We start from the raw sequence: 23,021 nt of genomic DNA on the forward strand, positions 1-23,021 counted from the left end.
TGTGGTATATCACAAAGTATTATATTGGGGTTTTTAATGGTCTCCAAGTAATAGAGACGAACAATTAATATCGTAATTTTAAATCACTCAGAAGTACCTACTTTTATGAAAAGTAATATAAATTATTTTATAGAATGTATATTTTGACTAGAGTTTGACATTAAAACTATTAATTGTAGAACTGTATTTTTGACTCCTGAATCATAAATACATTAAATAGCTTAAAACAATCAGTGCCAACAACTTCAAATAATGCACGACTTAAAATAAGCGAAACTACGCGAAATAATTTAATTAATTGACAATTCTTAGATTTAAACAATACAAAATAACTATACATTTTTCTCAGATTAATTGACAAAACTAATCAAAAACATTTGTCATCTATCGCCCAAATCGCGAAATTTTATTCTAATAAAACCTGCAGATACAATTGATCACTACGAAAGGTGCAAATACTTCTAAAATATATTTATAAACACTATGTGTGCCATACAACGCACATTAACGCATAATTTACCGTATCTTATAAACACACATCCTTACCTATAAACATAAACTGTTAAACAGTACATCAATTTTCGTTTAGCTATTTATAAATATTTTGGTGTTCTTTCCGTTGTTTAAGCGCCAAGATATAGAAAGTAAGTTAAGGCATATTTCGTTTAAATTAATTATGGAAGATAATTTGAAATTCTCAGCGCTTAGACATACGATTGGTTTAAATTAAAGTCAACGCTCATACGCATAACACTTTATACATCAGTTAACAATCATTATTGTCAGTTATAAATCTATTTTAATGAATTTTATATTTAAATATAAATTCGCATCTAGTAGTAGGCAGTTTTAACATAATTTTTATAATTCAATATTTAGGTGCGTTCGTAGATCTCTCAACCTTATCCCTAGTTTGCAAAAGACGGATGGATCTAGCACGTTCTGTAATCTCTACATTAGGTAACACTGTCTACCGTTGATCACTAGTCGCACGGTAGTGTTCGCGGTATCACAATTCACGTAGGCATCTGCAAATGGGGTGTTGTGCAAAATAAAAGTCACTTTCGCTGAACAGTTTATGTAATTTGTAATTAAGCACACTGAGGCCGCGATCGGCCATAGTCTGTATATTTGGTTAGGAGCGAAGTTGCGAGGGACTTAGTACGAGCTCGCCATCGGGTCCGCCCGCGAACGACACATTTCGAGGGGGCGGACGTTTGCCTGCGTTTCCGCTTGACAACGCAGACGCCGCTGTGCGTGGAGGGTTTGCCTGAAAAGCGAGTGTCCTTAGTCTTATCCAGAGACTTTTAATCTAAATCCATTAACTTAAGTAAAAAATAAGGTTTTATTCGGTATTCATGCCCAGGAAGATATTAATTATTAATCAAACTATATATATATATTTCTCGTATATGTTTAAGAAAATTGTAAGTTAAACAAATTAAAACTAAGACCGTCTATAGTAACATCTTAATATATATATTTCTTGTGTGCGTGTGTATGTGACTGAACTCCTCCTAAACGACTGGACCGATTTAGACGAAATTTTTTGTGTGTGTTCAAGGGGATCTGGGAATGGTTTAGATTCACAATTTTGTCCGCTGGACAATGTTTTTTTAATTAATTTTCAATTTATTAGTTGTTGTTGATTTTGGAATGTTTTACATTGGATCCGACAGACGGCGCTACCATCGCAGTGTCAAATTTTAAATAATATTCGAATTTAATTTTAGTCTGTCCCGAAATTTAAAAAAAGTTTTGTTATCATTGTGTTATATCGTGTGTGACCATGTGCTGGATCGTTAGATATTGTCATAACATTTGAATAATAATTTTCATCAAAATGGCTTATTAAAAAATGAAATTTTGAAATTAAAGACGTGTAGACAGGACAACGTCTGTCGGATCCGCTAGTACTATTTATATTATCACACATTTTCTCCGAAGGTGTAGGTAGATACTACAGATCTCCACTTGCTACGGTCCCGACATATATATACCTGTCTCGCTTACTCCACTTTCAGCACATTCACCATCGGTTATGACTTTAACTTATCCCTCTAGTACCTCCTGGATTTGGTCCATGTATGTACGATTTTACCACCCACAGTTACTATATATTCTACTTGGCAACAGCTACTCATCCGTCCTACATGGTGGATACCACAGTATTCCCTTTTGTATCCTTGTCTGACATTCTTTAACTCAAATTGCTTACCTTTCTCACTATTACTTATCCTATCACGCAATGATAAACCACGCATACGACACGCTGAAATCAACTTGGAACCTGCGTGGAATGTGCTCTTAACGCTCTCATTTCCACAACATTTACTCTACTCTCAATATTTATCTACCACACCCAACATCAACTCCCTTCTGCTAACGTCTTCGTAAGCACTCCCATTATGTACGGCCAGTTGAGCCTCGTATGAGATTTCTTGTCTACATGAATACATTCATTCGTTATCATCATACCTTCCATCCGATTACTATACTATGAAGGCCCGAAATAACAATTAGCATTTTTACTTTATAATATTACTAGCAGACTCGACTGACGTTGTCCTATCTTAACTATGAATATTGATTTTATTATTCTAATGCTTTATAATATAGAACATTCTTTGTTACTGTTTGTCAATGTTCTGGACATTCTGTCAATGTTATGACAAACGCCATAAAGTTACATCAAACAATTTGTAAAAACAATTTTATATATAAATATGTATTATAACAATTACCTGTTGAACTAAAACAGTCTGCGGCTGCGGTTGCGGCTGCGGCTGGTTTGAGGTGCGATACCGACGCAGCCGTTCGTCCTCTTCGCCGCTGGACAGGCTCGACACGTCGCAAGAGGAATCGAGGCGCCTCGCGGGCGAACACTGCGCGGGCCCCGCTCGGGTGCTGGGACATCCGCCAGCTAAAGGCATCTCTTCTCCCTCTGCACCACCTGACAGTCTGGAATTAAGATTATTATACGAATTAGGATTAATATACGCAGCGCAACCAGTCTTTGTATTCCATAGCAGCCGTCTGCTGAACTCGTGACAAACAAAAAAAACTAATTATTAATAATTTTTTAACGGCCATTTTTTTAGGAAAAGACGCCTTAAAAAAATAAAAAAATATTAAAAAAAACAATTGAATGATATTCGTAAGATGATCTGTGTTTTGTTTATACGAACATAATAATACATTATATACAATACAACCTGATTTCTGATGTTTTTTGTTAAAACTCTTGAATTTCAATTTTCATGCTTAATGCTCAAATTATTAAGCTAGAGTCAAAAATTCCTTACAAAATTTAAGTTGTCATTAATGACAACTTAAATTTTTTATTAATAAAAGTTTAATAAATTGATTAAGACTTACAAAGCACTTTTATACTTATCAATTCTACCTTCTGTTCTCCTTGTGATTGTTCCGTCGCGGACAGCAAGGCTTGGCGAACATACAGAACATGATACGCAGTAAGCAGCAGGCCAGTCCTGCTACGATGAGACAGGGTCCCACCAGCCGCAAGGCTGGCGTCTTGAAACCCTGGGAAGGCTGCTTTTTCATCATATAGGAAACTTATTCAATGGTAAATCGGGGTATCTACTTTTAAATGTTTTATATCAAAACTCCACCCACACAAACATCGTTTCTTCTTAATGTGCTTTTACCTAGCGTTTAGTACATACCAACATGGAACATTTTGCTATGTACCCAGAGACTGTTCGGTTTTCCTGAATTAAAACTTTTTATATTTTTCTGTGATTTTTCCCTACGAGTTTATAAAATTCATTCATGTCATAAGGTATTAATTAACAAATAAAAAATAGGGGTGAAAGTTAAGGGTTGTAAGTATTTTTGTATGCTGTATCATAACAAAACAAAAAAATTGTCTAAAAAATAAAAATAAAAGTTTAAGGGTGGACCACTCTCATCACTAGGGGTTTGAAAGATAGATAGCAGCCGATTCTCAGACTTACTATGCATAAAAACCATAAGAATCGGTCTAGCCGTTTCGTCATGTGCGAGGTGTATGTTATTAATATGAAAATATTGTTATTATGAAAATATTGGACAAGTGCCACGCCTGCTTACTGCTCTTTTCACAGAATGTCATATTTTAATTAGAGTAGTAGCGTTACTATTAAAACAGTGCTAATAAAAAATTTATGAACTGTATATAGTTCCTATTGGTTTGTATCCAAAATATTTTAGGTTCTCGTTTGCTCGAATAAGGTAACACAATCACACTCATGAGACATTTTGTATTGTGTGTGTATGCCCTGGTTTCACTAAGCATCAGATGAGCCAGTTAATATAAAAACTAACTTCAGTCTCGGGATATCCTACAAAGTCAAATGTCACTTCGTACTTTTTACTATGTTTACTATGTTATTGTAAATAAATAAAAAATAAATCAGTGGCGCTTCAACCTTTTTAGGTGCTGGCCTCAGATTTCTGAATCTGTTTCATAATCATTTTTAAATCTAATAGGTGATCAGCTTCCAGTGCCTGACACACGTCATTGACTTGTTTGGCTCGTTTTTCTTCACCGTTCGAGCAAATGTTAAATGCGCACATAGAAAAGGTCCATTGGTGCACAGCCCGGGATCGAACCTACGACCTCAGGTATGAGAGTCGCACGCTGAAGCCACTAGGCCAACACTGCTCTTATTGTAAGGTAACATAAAATTCTGTTCTATAATGTGCTGATGATTATTATGGTGGGAAATCGAGGAATGAGGCGAAATCCTATCACGCCTATTATTAGGAACAGCTAACCTTGTCGCCTGTCCCAACGAAGTACACAACCAGGCCCACTGCAAGTGTCGCAAGTCCAGCGTACAGAAGACGGGCGACGCCCCACGGCTCGCCGTTTGCTTCGTCGCCGTCTGATTCCGAAGAAGACCCGTAAGACGCATCGCGCACCTTTAATTTTAAATTGCTTTATAACACAAGCATCACAGGGCTTAATCACACATCAAACATCACAAATAAAAGTATGGTACATACTTACGTCAAGTCTAATACGATCCAGAGATCCTAGAGAATATTACATAACGATACATACCAACGAGCTACATCAAAAATACCATGCACCATTGTCTAGTAGTCTCCTAGAACCCTACAAAATCACAGACAACAGTAAAAACTTTTAAACAACTATGCGTCCATATGGCATATTATTCGTACGGTTAACAGATCTCACAGATAACACTAAGTACTTACCAATCTATCACAACCATGCGTAACACGTAACACTGGGAGTAGGTTTTAATTCTAGTTTACCTCAAACCATGCTGCTAGCTACGTCGCTCGGCTACTTGCTGATCGGAAAAGATAACTTTCATTTGGTACCCGGTTGTTCCTGTGCCACTTGGCGCGGGGGTCCCTTCGGGCCCCCGGGTGGTCCCCGAGCACCGAGCAACGCCGGGCTGCACCACCAGCGGCCCCTGCGCCGCCGCCCACGGACAGAGCCGCGGCCTCTTGCCACGCCGCGCGCCCAGCGGCGCACTGAAACACACAATTTTCTAGTTAATTCATGTGAAACATCTATAGCCGCACGTAAAACCGATTTCTGGCGTGGCGACGCATGCCGTGGCGACGCGTCGCCACACTATATGATATACAGTCTAAATGCAGTAGTAAATTTCACATTAAAAATATTTAATGAATATAATGTTTATTCAACAAATAGTCATCGTTATCTGGATAAAAATCGCAATATTTTATTTTATCATTATAACTTATTTATTTCCTGTCACAGTCTGTTCTTTTCTGCATATTACTTTTAAAAAAATAATGTCGATGTTTCACATCTGCCAGGCGTCCCGTGACGGCTCACATTTTTTTTGGACATGGATAATTCCTCTTTTTAAACTCTCTAAATAGTTTAAATTCAGGAAATGTATACCTTTTTTCAACTATAAAGGTGGATTTACAGAGATTTCTGTTTCGTCGCGTCATATTAGAGTTATAAATAAAATCTCGAGTGGCGAGAGAGCGCGAGCTGTATATACTATATATAAACTTAACATTTTATGATGTAAGAATTGTTATTTGAAAGTTATTTTTTTCCATTTAGTTTGTATTGACAACTTTATACAATTAGCAGTTCATTTTCTAAATATTGTGAGTGTTACCTAGGTAAAGGCAGTCCTAGGCACTCTCATCGACTGTAACGTTAAATTCATTCGTTACATTTAACATTCTATTATTTCGCCAATATACTATTGTTGTACGGGAGTGATTAATCTATAGTAAAACTAAAATTCTCTATTATTTAAAGGACCCCGATTATCCGGGAACCGTACATTTAATACGTTAATACTCCTAAATATCTCTCAAATGTCTTTGTTAATTCCACGAGTAATGACTTAATTCTACCAAAAATTATCTGATTACACAATTTTTCTCTTCCACATTACTCAAACAGGTGCACTTTGTTGGTATTAAATCATAGTTTACAGCTGGTTTTTGTTAAAACAAGTCACGTTTTCGATATCGGCGAAGTGCTCAAATATAGGCACAAGCCGGGGTACATAATAACTTGTATCGTTCCTTTATTGGGGGTTTGGCAGTATTTCATGAAAGAACGATCATGTAATAAAAGCGGTCTGTTTACTGTCGTGTGAGAGATTGGGAAAAAGTGTTCGAATGGGTATTGCTATCCCGAGGGCTTTACAAGCATACGAGGTGATTTAATCGACCGGCTATCTAAATACTCCAGTTCAAAAAAACCTTAACTACCCTCAAGAGAAAAAATTAATGTTAGAAGCGAGAAAATAATATTAATTGTATATTTGTTTGTATAATTGTGACTTCTTATTAATATATCATATTTATTAATAACGTAGCTCAAATCTTTGAAATAATAAAAATAGTGATTTACTTGTTTCAAATGAAAAATAAACTGAATTGCATTTGGTTAATATAAAAGACATGTTTTTGTTACATAAGTTTGAATAGCGATTTAAAATGTTCCATTTTAAACGCTTGCGAAATGTCAAGAGTATTCAAAGTGTAACATTTAAAAAATGATTGATTGTAGTTATTACAGCACATTTATAATGATTATGTATGATTTATTGTAATACCTTCATTTACATACCTTGAACGGTACGGCACGCCACCCATATATTTTTTTCGGAATAGTCATAATTATGTTTCGATGAACAGACAAATTCATATTCTGTTTGTATTTTTTCTTTTAGTTAAATATTAAATATTTTGTTATAACTTGGACATACATTGTTCAAATGCGAGCGTGGCATCCGAATGTGATTTCATGTTACTCAACCGGATCTTTGACCGGAGAAGGTTGAGGTGAGTTTCCCTCTGTGGTACTAGGAAGCGTAAAAGCCATTTCCACATCGGAAATAATGAAATGTTATGCTGAAATTCCGTTCATATAGCCGCAGTTCAAAACACTTTTGTTATTAGCGAAAATAATGGTAACGTTAAGAAGTACAAATTACATTAACTCATTAATTAGATACACTTACTATGTTTTTCTTGTTGTATACGCTTAAGCGTATTCCCCAATACCATATTAAAACGGTACTGGGGAATTCTACTCTAAAAAAAAACTCCCATACATTTTTACATTTGACATTTCCAATACACTTGGAGAGAAATTTCAATGACAAATTTAACTTACTAAGAGACAAAATAGTGTCTCATTTAAAGTAAATAGAAACTCAACATCAATATATACCAGGTATTGCTACAAAGTTGACTAGACCTAAGCCGTACCAGTTTGCAACTACTGATTGTAGATAATGCAAAGTACACATTGCCATGAAGTGAAAATACAAAGGAAATAGGTCGAAATTAGTGTTGCAAGCTCAATTAATATTACTAAATATATACAAAAAACCATGATATTTAGAGTCTGTTTCTTAGAACTGTTTAATAATAGTAATATAAATAACATAATATCTTTATTGTAAAGTTCTTTAAGGTACATATTGTAGAGTGCACTTAGTGTAAAGAAATGCCTCGAAATAGATTTTCCAGTCTAACTTTAGGTTTTCTAGAGCATTTAATACTTTCTGAGTTATAATAAGAATAAAAGATTTTTCCCCAACGAAGTCCGCTACCAAACTTTAATATAAAAACGCGTATCTCATAACAAGATATTTAACTTCAAACTATATTCAATTAATTTACTTTCGTTTAATGCTTGCATAATTTTATTCCTTCATATTTTTTTTTCATTTTGAAAAAACTCTATTAAGAGTTTATGACACTGTCTAAAAGACTCTCAAAATTCTTGTTTTTTTTTAATATTCGCATTTGTATATTGCAAGTTTTAGATATCGTCTTATGTCATCTCGACCAAAGCTGCCGTCCCAACTTTAGAATGCAAACTACAAAAGCAATCTAGAAGTCTTATTCATACCGTTAAAAACATACATACAATACCATTTATTTGCCTTGCGTTTGTAAACAAATTATTTGACAGATTAAAGGATTAAAACTTAATATATAACTAATTGAAGTCGCGTATTTTATATGGACATATTTAATATCTTGAGGTTGGATTTTTTATGGAAAACCATTTAGAAATTACGTCCAACATTTCTTATATTTATTACTATGAAAAGAAAATCATGAAAAGGAAACTAGGACATTCTTTAAGGCTCTTAATATTTTGATTTTTGAGCCGAGTTCATTTTAATTATGTGCGGCTTACGTTTCTTACGATATAAATAAGAAATGCATTAAGTAAATAATACATAACTGGGTTTATTGCCATTACATTGCGTTTATCGTTATTGAAGTATCAATCATAAAAACGTACAACTCAATGTTTTGAATCTCGGATGGAAGTTTTTTTTTAAATTTCATACATTATGTAACTATAATTATTAACATGAATACATTAATACCCTTATTTATAAATTAATAAAAATACTATAATTAGTGTTGTTTTGGCACTGTCGTAGTGGAACAAATATTAGGATGAGATTTCTTTTCTTTTTTTTTGTTGTTGATAAATCCGGCGTACATTAATAAAACAAGAAGTAGTCTTATAGTAAAGAAATATTTCTAAAAAAATTATAATCTAGTAGCGTTAAGTGGGTCTGGACATCAGATAGCATCCATTTCTCTATCATTTTTATTTCATAACAACTTAGAGATCAGCCTTCTGTCTCTGACACAAGTTGTTAGTATTATTTCAACAATCATAAAATTATTGACGGGTTTTTTCAACAAGCAAAGTAGCATATCAAATTGCATTACCACAAATAAGCCGTGCATTGCATTTAATATTTCTCACAAAACTTCATGAAAACTCTCAAGGAACTCCGAAAGAAACTTCTAGAGTATAAATATTTCGCAATTAAAATTTTCCAAGTTCCCTTAGCTTTCAAGTTTCAACTGTAAGTGGTGCTTGCCTACCTAAGCTACGTATAGACTTTCAAATGCGCTTTATTACTTTCATCTAGTAATAAAATAACCTACGTTTGTATAGGCCTACATAATTTCAACCTAAATTTAATTTATCATGAATTTCAAGAATTCAGACTCGAGACTATGACTTCCGTAGGTCAAATAAATACCCTTCTGTCATTCAGGAGTGACAGCGCTAAGTTGTCTGAACCTTAGTCTTATCGTTAAGTATGACAACCGTAAGTCAAAAACGTATTAGTAAACGTAACCTTATTTACCTTATATTTAAAGCTAATTCTTTGGTTCTAAAGGACATATTTTACTACTTACCTATATAAGTAATACTAGTGACCTGCCCCAGCTTCGCACGGGTGCAATGCTGATGAAAAGCAGGTTTTTATTATGTATTGTTATTTCCGTCGCTGGAAAGCTCCGATAATATACGCGTTCGATCGCTGATAAATAAGCTGTAATAGGCTGTATAGATCTATATTAAATGAACAATGTATTAAAGGTATTTAATTGGTTAAGGATTGATGCTGTATTGGTTAAAATCGCTTCGAAAATAAGCCATTATTTGTCGTAAAAAGTAAATGACAAAAAAAAGTTAATGTGGGTTATCCATAAGAGATAGAGATATACTATCATGGACTTTTCTGTAGACCTTTTCAATGTGTACAATACTTAGTACATTATTTTGATAAAAATCGTAGGGTTCAGCCTGCGTTTGCAATGTAAGCGGAAAAAATGTAATTATTTACGACATCACATTAGAAACCTCAAAAATAACAGTACTTCTCCACTATTTAATGGATGTTATTATACATATATACCTTCTTCTTGAATCACTCTATCTATTAAAAAAACCGCATCAAAATCCGTTGCGTAGTTTCAAAGATTTAAGCATACAAAGGGACATAGGGACAGAGAAAGCGACTTTGTTTTATACTATGTAGTGATTAGGTGCTGATCACACATTATATTTTTATTCCATTAAGACGTTACGAATATACAGTAGTTGATTCAGAGTAAACCGTTACTCTGAATAAACTAAAACATCCGAAATATATTTTTTTGGGTCTTTAAATTTGTGTACAACTTTTCGTGTTGCTTATAAAAACTCAGTGCTGCAAGTATTCAACCGAAATACATTTCCAGTATGGCTTTAGCTAATTAATTCCACATAAAACGAGGAATAAACATTGCTAAAGCGTAAAATTATTCATTAATAAAAAATAAACGTCTGATATCTCCAAAATTAGATTAGCATGTTTAAACTATTAAATATATTCAACCCTTTGTACAATAGCGATCAAAGTCGACCAAGAATTTCATCCGGACACGTGCGTTTTCATTTCTATGTAAATTAGCCACACGGGACTAAAAACATAGCTTGTTTCCTGTTTGCAATATCGTGTATATAAAGAGTATCGAGAGCTTGGAATAACAGTTTGTATTGGTGTAAAAAATTCTGCCCAATACGGTATTTTCTTTGAAAATGACAGATCATAGATACCAATTATATTTATTTTGGCATTTAAAGTTTTGCACATCATGATCCCTTTACAGGATAAAAAAATTGTAAATGCTTAATAAAGTATATATTTTGTTTCTTGACGGCTATATTATTAACAATTGTTATATACAATTATTTATATATAACAATTGTTATTTTTTATTATTCTACAATTATATTGTCTCATATAAGTGAATTTTTTAAAATTCTTAATGTGAAATCTTAAAAAAAATATCTTAATCTGTAAAGTTAGTTTGTAATTGAAGTTTGGTTCCTATAAGTTATGGAGAAGTTATCGCATCTATTTCATTTTTTTATAGACAAGAGTAACAATAATAAGCATATATTTATAAAGAAGCATGTGAAGACTTTTGCTTTTATTGAGTGGTGCCTCGATTCGGAAGGCCTCCCCCCTTTCTATCATATTTTTATTTTAGCATCCATTGCTTTAGGAAGGCAGAGTAAAGTAAAACTAAAGCCATCTGTAAAATACAGTTATTTTCTTAGGAACCTAGGACATAGGATGCCTTATGCTCTACGGAAGCGGTGAGTTAGAGATATATTTAAAAAAATATATATATTTGATAACTAAAACATACAAAATTATACGATTGTTGCTAATATTAATTACCATATTATATTCTTCTGGTTTTATGTCAGTTCAAATGTTTCTACATACATACATAACATACATAAATTTAAGTTGGTGACTGATTAATACTTAACATACATCTAGATTAATTAATAATTCAGTTATTTAACTCTAAGCTATAGCGTCTCTATTACCAAATAAACCTTTTAAACAAAATCCTTCTAATAATATATAACTTCTATACACCAAAAACCCATGTTATTGGTGTATAGAAATTTTAAATAGCATTTTTGACATAGCCCAAATTATACATGGAACAACCTGGTGCCTTTAATGAAAAGCTGAAGAGATAGAGGTAGGTACAGAGGCTTTACCCGCGTGCATATAACGAATCAATTATTAAGCCCAAAGTTTTCATCCCGCTCATTTCCAATTTCGTAACATCGTAATTGTTTCTTTCATTTCATAACATTAATATTTACTTTGCCGACTAATTATCCGTTATTATAAAAAATCTATTTACGTCACCACACCCCAAATAAGATACATATAGATAAGAACACTCTGTCAGCAGGCGTTTAGATATTTCAGTTGTATGAACCGTCCTTGACGGTTTCAGAGATAGTATAGTCAGTCATACATCGCATACAAATCTATTGGTACAGTCGGCTAACGCGAGTTGAGAATCGCGCGCCTAGCGCCTTACAGCTGTGTAGTAATCTAATAAGTTTGTGGCTGTGGTTTCATATTACGAATTCGGTGTCCTACATTTATTTGTCTGTACTTTTAAAGCCCGATTGAGCATACGCTTCTCAACTCTGATTTTATGTGATCGTAACACGGCTCTGCAAAAATGGACTTTTCCATGTGCCCACACACTCGTATTGTGTAGGAAAACAGCAGAGGAACAGAGGAAACCAACTTGCCTTAGATCTAAAAATTTCCAAGGTCACTTGTTGTCACTTGAAAAAACAGTAATATGAGCGCAAAGATTACATCCCCTGTTTTGTATAACAATTAATGTTTCGATAGTTCCATATGATATTAAATTTTTAAAAGTGTTCAAGTGTATTATTTCGATTGATTCAGAACTTATACGGTACGTTTTAATAATAATGAGTAAGCCTCGCTAGGCAGGATACATGACATACGTCATTTATATTGATCCACCATTGATATCTGCATAGCGAAAAGCCTTGACACGCTATTATGATTCCCAGATACTCATTCACTTATAAATGACAAAAAATCTATGCAGTTTTTAATATAATAGAAGGGCTTATAATACAGCTGACCTCGAAACGGAGCAAGCATTAATGGCGCGATTAAAGGCTTTCTTTTCATGAAACAGAATTCATTTTTGTCACAACAATAATTTGAATAATTTAGACAATAATTACTTAGGCAATAAGGTTTAACTATTTAAGAAAAGTACTCAGCTATTTCTTATAATGCTTGTCTTTACTAAGTTTCAGAGTTGAGACTTAGCGCTAAGTGTAGCTTTAATTCGTAAAAAACGTATTCGATTTTCACATGAAGTTAAAGTCTGTCTTTGTATTTACCCGTTAGCCTATTAACCTAAATATTTAATAGAGACTCAGTAATTTCAATTAAAATTATTCTCTAAATTCTTTCTCTATTGCGTATAGCATGATACTTAAGTATATAATTATTTAAGCAGAGCTTTCATACTTATTTCTTTAACAGTATGTTAAAACACTTGTTAAATGAAAGAGGAATTTCATTGCAAACTGTTGCACCTTATTATATTATCGTCTATTTAGTTTAAAACCTTAAAGGAAGATATAAAATCATTTTATTTAGTTTATACTGTTTTAATTGCTTGTGTTTAACTATTTGTAACTAATTGTATTATTACACCAGATTATTGTTTACCATGTACATTTTAAAATTGAATTACTGGATATTAATTATATTATTTAGACATATACATACTCTTCTTCGCCGATGAGTAGGGATGCCTACAGGTTCGTTTTTTTATGATATATGATTTCTAAATATTATAATAATTGGATTCAATAAGTTCGGTTAGGTTTCTTTTCATTTTATATCAATTAAAAAAATAATAAAAAGAATTTTGTAATATATTATGCAAATACGTATTTCTAAAAAGTTTACTAATAATTATTATAATTGGATTCAATAAGTTAGGTTAGGTTTCTTTTATTTCATATCAATAAAAAAATATTAAATCGAAAAAACTAACCATGAAGTTTTTACTAAAAAAATCACAGAAGTTTTTATGATTCATGCAAATATTTTAAAAAGAAGCTACTAATTTGTTTCAATATCAGATTTAATGATTGGATTCATTGAGTTAGATTTAGTTTTCTTTCAATAAAAATAGTCTACTGAAGAATTGGCTGTATGGGCCAAGTTCCCTTTGCCTACCCAGAATGGGTGAAGAAAAGAAAAAAAAGCATAGCTCATATTCTTTGATGGTTGGCGCCATTTTCCACAAATATTCTTGCGAGTAGAGCTATTTGTTGCACAAAATGAGTAATTTCGACGATATTTTATATGAATGAATACCACCCGAACTCAGTATAATTGCACAAAATGCTTCGGAGAACAATTTACCGGAAACATATAAGTCCCTAAATATCTACGTGCAACGTATTTATTCCGTAGAGAGAAGAGAAAAAAAGCAAATAGTTTAATCAAATTGCTTAATTTTTTCGCAACTGTATTAAAAATAGTCGTTGAGTACACGTGCGGTACCGTCATTGCAACTTGTCCCGACTGTCAACCCTCACCTTCGGCTGCGTCTCGGCTCGGGTAGACATTTGTCGAAACTCGTTGCAATGACAGGCTTTCCGCACTTGTAATGAAATATACTATTATTTTTTATGTTAATATTTTTTTTTGAAACTTATGTTCACCGCATCTGTCATGTATTTTAGAATAGATAGATTGTAACATATACTGTAGAAAATACATATTTGATGTGGTTGTACTTTAACACACATTTGCAATACTTAATTCACTCGCTTTTTAGACAACCTTTATAGTTTGTTAGAATTTGCCGGGATTTCCTGCAAACAGCGTACAGTCAGTTTTTAATCTTATTTTTGTATGTTATAGATGTAAAATAAATAAACACACTTTCCCTACACACACATACATGCGAAACGCACATACACTCCCCAGCACCCAAGTATCAATTGATTAGGAAGTCTCGACATTCTTAATACGTCAATAAGACTCTGTGACTGGAGTTTAATTCCCGACGATTTGTAACTATTTACGCCTCATCGTCATAAAAGGTTTAGTAGACTTCAAACAAAATTAGAGAGACTATGTATATATATATATAATCAGATAACTACACTAGGCATGAGCGAAATAAAAAATAAAGTTTTGAGATAATAATCAAGCAACTAATGAGCTCAGCTCAAAGGCGAAGCCGCTATCTTTGCTTTCGAGTTGATACCTTATCAACTTCGGTAATATTAAGTTGACCCATTTTCATCATTTTTCACCTCACTGAGGGCACTTGTTGTATTCAAAGTGGAAACAAAGGTCATCTTGCCCTATTTCGCTTTAGGAAATAAAATATAATAAATTGTGTTTTATTTTTGAGACTGCTTGAATAATTTATTAACGCTCCCATTTTTTTGTCCAAAAGATAGTTATTGGTGAATTCTTGTTTTTCTTTGCAAAAATAATGTGAAATTTAGAACTTAGGGCTCAATCCTCAGAATGCGAACTATTTGTGAATGAGGCCAGGTTTTAACGAACTTTGAGAAACCCGAAGAAATTTGTTTTTAATTCTACGTGAGATTTTAGATAGGTTTGATTTAGTTTAGTTTATTATTAATAAGAAGACTTGTATGACTATTACAGCGTGTTAGCATACACAATACTATAACGGTACAGTTTATTGGGAATTGGATTTGTCAGCACTTTAAAACCTAAATAAAAAACCGAATTTATTGCCAGGTTTAAATTCAAGCTCTCGCACCATATACGTAGAACAAATGAAGAAACAAATACTTTATTAGTTAAGTTAATAGGTTATAAATTACATATTATGCAACATTTAATTTATGAATACGCAGATATAAGACGTTAGTTCGACATTACGTTCCCATACTCCTCCGAAACGGCTCGACCGATTTCTATTAAATTTATTATGCATATTCAGTAGGTCTGAGAATCGCCTACTATCTATCTATCGAACCCCTAAGTGATAAGGAGTGTCCAGTCAATATTTATTTTTATTTTATTGTTTTTGTCTATTTATGATACAGCATACAAAAATACATACAACCCTTTATTTTCACCCCTTTACAATTAACCCCTATATGTGAAAACGCATATAAATATAATTTTAACCCTTTTCTAATAGAAGTTGATTAATAAGATTCACACTTATGTATCACAATATATTGTAGAATTAGTTAATTTATAACTACAATGGAGTATCGGTTTAATTCCAATACTCTTTGATACTTCAGTATTTTGTATGGATTTCATAACATTAATTAAAATGTATAAATTTACGAATAGTCTGTAAAAGTACTACACAAACCTGATTACGATGCAACTGTAAAATTTGTTTTCCATATATCCATTTGAACTAGACTTTAAATTAAATTCTTTCCCATACGTTTAATTCACAAACCCACATATATACACGTACCTACGGCCACTCATGCTTGAATTTTATTTTGATTGTTAATTTAGTTTGATAGCATGGAAACTCAGATGCCAGAACCCCGAAGACGCACTTTCAAGGCTTTCATAGGCAACGGTAGCACGAAATAGCAGGGTTTGTGGAAAAGAGGTTTTGTGGTCGTATGCAGTCATCTTAATGCTGAACATTTTCTATCCGCGATGGAAGGCTTGTGAGTACACTGTTTAAACTGGTGCACTGGTGACCACATGACTTCTACAGCCCTATTATAGGAACTAGTCTATGATAAAGATGGTTGGCTGTATTATGTCAAATTGCTAAATTTCAATTGCTGTGAAGAGGCAAATAAACTTTTGTACTTGCCTTCAGACCTCATCATTTCATTTATTTTTTAATTATATTCATTTTTATTCCATTATCCATCTTATATTTGTTTCTGTCTTAAGAGCGCCTACTATTTATTTATCTTTGCAATTAATTCAGAATAAACTTTTATGCTAATATTCGCAATATATTTTATATAGTTATAATTAACTCCTGTAAGCTGACCAAAAAATACAGAAACATGAAATAACAAGAAGACTACTGTATTTGTTAATTTTTTACCTTATATATTCCTTTACCTTGTTATTTATAAAAGGTAAAGGCAAAAGCTTTCTAGTGAAGTATAATATAAATTGTATTTAATATAAAAAAGGTATTTCCTCGTCAACTTAAGTGCAATTGACCATTGTCTAAGCAATGTGTTTATACGATGTTTTAATGAATAATGCATGGTCAACTTTACCTTCATATAAACGGTTACAAAGTGAATGGTCCTAATTAAATTAACATTCTATGTTTAGATAAAGGTTTGGATAAAGACTGTTTCATTTATATTTTGTATTCCAAATTTAAATTCTATGAGGAAGGGAAAGATTTTAATTATTTTGTAGTCACAACAAAAAAGTCAAAGTAACAGTTATATTAAGGAACACAGATTGGGATATATATAAGAACTTTTGCTAGCTTTTTATATTAACTTAGTTCTAAGACTAATATCGGCGTCATGGCATATTACGACTAAAATTAATGTATTTATTACTTGTTACGTTTTTTTTTGACGTTCATAAGTGTACATTATGTTACCTATATGAATTTTTTTTTAAATTACGTTCTTTAAAGTTTTTATTTTTTAACTTGTGGTTTAAGATAAACAAAAAATAACCTCAGCATTTTTAAGTCACTGACTTTATTACGTACGTTTAAGTCGATTTTGACTTGGGGTTTCGGTTTGTTAATTTATGTAAATTTTTATTTTTTTATCTTTTAAGCTGTAATATTTCTTTCTATGACAATACTTTTCATTGAGTTTACGACTTTGGATAAACAAATATAAAACTAGGTAATTAGACTAGGTAACATAATCTTGTCTCTCTTTCAATAAATAAGACCTCTTCAGTCGTGACTGATATCAGTGAAAGCAAATCCAAATTCCATTTGACTGTTAGCATAAAATGTTTCCATGTAAAAACATCGCGTGACTACCGAGAATGAACTTTATTGTCTAGGGTAATAGGTTTAAAATCGATTGCAGGGAATGCATGTGTGGTAAAAAATTTGAGCCGCAAACGCGAGGTGTGGTAATGGTTTCCTGAAGATAGGTGAATGGGTGATGACAGGGCTTTTTTCGAGCCGTACGTTCCGTACTTAAACACAATGCAGCCGATATTATGTAGTCGACGTTAACGTCCTATATTCTGTAGATATTGCTTTTAAAAGCATTTTAATTTTTACACAGGACTTTGTACCAAAATAGTTTATTCTACGGGGCGTTATACTAATGTTTAATATTTTATTGTAACTTAACCTATGGACATAGTAGAATTAATATAGAGGACATAAGCAATACAAGAGATTCAAGAGTTTTTCTCAACGCAGGCTTACTTGGTTTTATGAATGCGGCAACCAAAACCGTTATATTAATTTTATTTTGTTTATTCTGTCGTGACTGATTAATTTAAAGAACCCACCTCATCTTGATGGTATATAGTAGGTACGTTTGAAACCAGAGCTGGTGCTATCCTCGCTCTACGAATAAGTATCGTAATACATTTAGGAAATGCTGCCAACATTGCCATAGGGACAAAGTTTTCTATTCATGCATTATTACTATTTGGTTTAAGAATATTATAAATACATTTTACGATATAATTATATTACCAGTAAAACGTAATGGTTTGTCTCAAGAAAATATTTATTTATAAAACATAAATACAGTCTAAGTTATGAGGAACTAAAAAGATTTACTTTTGTAAATCATTATATCCTGTGGACTGCATGTAAAAATAATTGTGGCATACTTAATCCTGTTATGATCGATATTCCTAAAACGCTTCATATAGCGTGATTAAAAAAATTAAACTTTTGTCACGAGGATGAAAGTCAGGTTATCGTTTCGCTTGCACGCTAATGTCTTTTATGTATTTGCACGAAACATGACAAATTTATGTATCACAAAATTAATAAAAAAAATATTTTAAAAATTAGTAGTTTTAAGTTTATTATACTATTTTTATTCTTTTAAATGTTTACCTATAATCCAGGCGTTCTTAGGAACAGCCCCAAGTAGTCAAACCATTATTTATTATTTTTATTTACATTCATTATTTTTACTTTTCAAATGAGATAAGGTTGATTGGATTTTATGATCAAATTCATAACATTATTATTTTTGATTATACAAAATCCTTTTCTAAACAATTTTCAGTCAAAGGTATTAAACATCGTGCCAAAGACTAAATAAAAATGCCCAAATCAGTTTTTTCGGCAATTTAAATAAATAATTTAAAAAACCTTCAAAGATCGTGTACGATCTTAATGTATTAAAACCGAAAATGATATAAAATGAAATGAATAGGCGGTTTTAAAGTTTTAAAACCGCCTATTGTCAAAAATCCTTTTTTTTTGAATTACGTTACCGCAGTGAGGGTACTACTCATCCAAAAATTGCTTTAAGTCGAACTCAAAATAATATTTTATCGGATGTTAAGAATATGCGACAGATACAATTTACACCTCTGAAAATTCAATATGTGTATTTATTTTACGTTCCATAATCTTAAAATACGCATAAGTTGATAAATTATTTTCAGGTTTTCACAGTGTAATCGATTTATTGCTGGACTTTGTAAAACATTAATTGTTAAGATAATTGAAAATCATCATCGTAACAGTTGGTTACAAGATGTCAAAATAGTTTTTTTTTATGTTACAGGAGGCTGACTAGCAGGAGGATGTTAAGTGACACCGCCGCCCATGGACACTCGCACTGCCAGAAGACTCTATTATTAGTATTACCACTGTCAACTCGACCTTAGAGTTTCCACTATAATTATATAGTAGGTATAACTATCTTGTAAACTTCACCGGGCGGATTACGGAGTCATAGAATATGCATCGCTGCCTTACTGGTTGACTCAAGCAGACCTAACCGTTCTCATTCATGAATATTTTATGTTTTCTGGAAAATTCTTGTCTTATATTTTACAATATAAAAATCGTGCCTTCATATTGTGCATCGTTATATAGAATTTGCATCAAATGACGTTCGAACAAGATTTTTTTTATTATGTGCGCGATAAATTCTTGTTCGCACGGGAAAGAAAAGCATTGTGTGCGTCACACACAGAAGCTCTATTTGTCTCTAAATAAATATTATCAATGAAACAGTTGTAGAAGTATGAGGGTTAGATAACAAAGATTTCTATGGTTGGATTATGTCCTATTTACCATATAATTTAATGTGTTTTAAAATGAATGATATTTAAATTGCGTTGAAATAAATTCTAGTTAATACCAGACAGTAAATGCCATCACCTAGGAGCATTCCTGCCCTTCAAGACGCAAAATGTCTATAATATAGAGATGTATAGATATGTACAGATAAAATTATCCAAACTACTTTAAAGGCGTACCGGCGAGACCATTCAAGCGAAAACGAATCCATTTTAAACAGTTTTATTTTCACACGGCTATATAAAAATAAGTGTGTCAAGTCCTATGCTAGTTAGAAAATAGGGTACTTTCATAGCATTGTACTGTAAATGCAGTACTTGCGAACAAAGCACAGTTCTGAATGCGACGGACAGTGGAGATGGACTGATGAATTACTTGTTGCTCAGATACGGGAAAATTGCTATAATGCACCTATTGTGATATGGGCTTAATCTTGCTTTTGGATTGAAGCGGAAATATTATGTCCGATCGCTAGAATACTTCATAATTGTGCGCATTTGTTAGAATGTAGGGCTATTGATAGCAGTACTTCTAACATAGACGTATGTTAGAATTGTATAAGTTTGATAAAACACGTTAAAATCTTATTAACTAAAATGAAATCCGCAATTTTATCCTATCTATGCATACTTTAATTTGCATTTTACCTAAGAAATGGTAAGTAAGTATACCTACTGCCTTACCTCTTTTTATCAGACGAGCTGTCTTTTAATTTATTTAAGAATCTCTTTTTGAGCATTTCTATTCTCGTAGCTACCCTAAGATTAGCTTCTACATTTCGTATCTTCAATAGTATTACTTTTTTCGATTTTAGTTTACCTTTGGTGTTACTTTTTTATACTAGGGTTGCCTCAAAGGAATCGCTTGTAAATAAGGCCCGTTTCCTGATAGCTTATATCACCATTTGTATATGATTGTTTAAGGTAATAAAGTATAAATAAATACATAATAAATACATTACGTTTCAGTAATATCACATACGTGTGTTTTCTTTTCAGTCAATTTAAATAAGATACCTTGATTTACAATAAATACCCAGGAGCACCGAGGGCTTCTAGGTATATTAAATACCATTTAACACAGCTATAACATCAATAAGGGTTCATGCAATATTCAAAAATACATACCCATGAAGTAGGTGGGTATCTCGGGAATGGTGCAATAGTCTTCGTTGCTACGTTGCTCGGTATTTCATATTTGATACCACGCTTCAGTCGTTGTTTTCTTCGCTCCCTAGATTTTGCTCTTATCATAAGAGCTGCCTGCATACTTGCCAGTTTTGTGCCTTTATTGAGCGGTCACAGATATACGATTCCCGGTATATTACGTTTAAGGTTCTAGCGTTACTATTTACACAAACACCAATATCACTTTGTCAATCACAGTACGAATTATCATTAAAATTTAGAATTGGAGAGAGGCACGAGAAAAGGCGACTAACAAACTAATATTACGATATGTTAGGGTGAATGGAAGCTACCACGATTTGGCGTTAATTAGTTCCTTTCAACAGTCATGTTTCATTCCGTATATCGAGTCGTAGTCTTTGATTCTTCGCCTCCCACCTTACGCTCTTTCTTATGTGTCGTTTTTTCATGGCCTTCCCACTTTCTGCACTTCATTAATCAACACTTCAGAACACATATTGATTTTGTACTTACTTTCTACTGTTAAAATAAATAGTAAATACCCGTTAATAATAACGACGATATAAAAGGGAGGTTATTGCACTGTCTCACATGAAGTATCATGCAGATCCTACGCATACAATGACTTTTAAGCTCTACGTAACATTTATTAAAATCGTGACCCAGTTACTATTTCATGAATAGTATCTGGTTCATTAACAGTAATATCTAGGAACATTTAAAGCGTACAAATAATAATCCTAGAGAATAGTCACACACGCCGTGTTACTGTAGTTAGGTCAAGTATCACGAGACACCTTACAGTTACTTAAGTTTAAAAATACACTTCTCCGCGTAGCTACGGAATACAATGAGCACATTTATAACAAATTTAACATCAATTTAACATGCCTTGTTAACAAACAACTTACCACTTAATTTTACCTTTACAAAGACATTACGAACATTCGATGTCATCGACAGTAAAAAGCGACATCGACATTCCTATAATCCATATTAAACGTTAAGCTGCGATTTATTAAAAAACTTAAGTCAAACTAGGCCAGCTAACTTTGATTCAGTCGTTCTGATTGAGGACGAACTTTCCAGTATGACAATCTTAACTAAACACAAAACATTTATTAACTATAAATAGGCCCAATAAGGCTCGCACAATAATAGGAATCAAAGCAACGGCTATTATCACCAACGACTCCTAAGTTTAGGGGAATATAACTGACGTAAATTTACTTATCTTAAAGACAGCAAATCTTCGAAGTTTGCCCTACATTTAGTGAAACAGCACAATTTAGACAGCATTTGACATTGCATTAACACGATTAACTAATGAATTACGCCAACATTTCCAGTTGCAACCAGATTTTAACTAACGGATTCAAATCATTTGATACTTTATTTTTGATATATTTGTTTTAGCTTATCTTTATCAATGGACTTAGGAAACGTTGATGAATTGTAGCAACACCGATTTCTAACACTTACATGCTTTATACATACTGTCGGCTGTACCTCGACGAGATCGCATTGCGACGGCTCGACGGCGGATAGCGGACGCGGCGGCGGCGCGAGCAGGCGGGATTCCCAATGCTGGCACGAGTAGGCGCGGACGCCGGTCGGGGCCGGGTGTACGGGGCTGTGCGGGCGCGGGCTAGGAGGCCCGGGGTGGCGGCCGTGTTGACGCGCCTGTGTGGTTTGCACATCGTTATATACAAAGGCTTTGTATCATATTTGAGTCACTCATTATAGTCAATTCCAATTTTCGCCTATTGAGAGGCCGCGCCCGCTATGCGCGTTCATACGTTTTTTTACATATTGTATATAGTTTTAAAACCTATTTATGGGATAAATTACAAAAAATTACTGATAACATTATAACATAGTTTCCTAGGAACGGCAAAGATAAAAACGAGAAACATTAAAACATTAAAA

The 23,021-nt window shown here is 33.0% G+C and overlaps 1 protein-coding gene across 5 annotated transcripts in view; it reads right to left on the reverse strand.

Moving 5' to 3' along the window:
- Nucleotides 1-1,062: 1,062 nt before the first annotated feature.
- LOC110996256 overlaps nucleotides 1,063-23,021 on the reverse strand; it is an 81,984-nt gene continuing 60,025 nt past the window's right edge. For 2 of the 5 annotated variants that reach the window (XM_045629248.1, XM_045629247.1), the window contains exons 3-8: nucleotides 22,575-22,775; nucleotides 5,359-5,514; nucleotides 4,783-4,929; nucleotides 3,407-3,555; nucleotides 2,745-2,961; nucleotides 1,063-1,270 (exon numbers count right to left, since the gene is read on the reverse strand). In XM_045629248.1, coding sequence (XP_045485204.1) covers nucleotides 1,136-1,270; nucleotides 2,745-2,961; nucleotides 3,407-3,555; nucleotides 4,783-4,929; nucleotides 5,359-5,514; nucleotides 22,575-22,775 — 1,005 coding nt within the window. In that variant the 3' untranslated portion in view covers nucleotides 1,063-1,135. Of the gene's footprint in view, nucleotides 1,271-2,744; nucleotides 2,962-3,406; nucleotides 3,556-4,782; nucleotides 4,930-5,358; nucleotides 5,515-21,071; nucleotides 21,612-22,574; nucleotides 22,776-23,021 lie in introns of those variants that run through there. The other 3 variants (XM_045629250.1, XM_045629249.1, XM_045629251.1) reach the window with 3 other exon arrangements.

This window comes from Pieris rapae, chromosome 8 (genome assembly GCF_905147795.1).
Source record: "Pieris rapae chromosome 8, ilPieRapa1.1, whole genome shotgun sequence".
NCBI classification, from domain to species: Eukaryota; Metazoa; Arthropoda; class Insecta; order Lepidoptera; family Pieridae; genus Pieris; species Pieris rapae.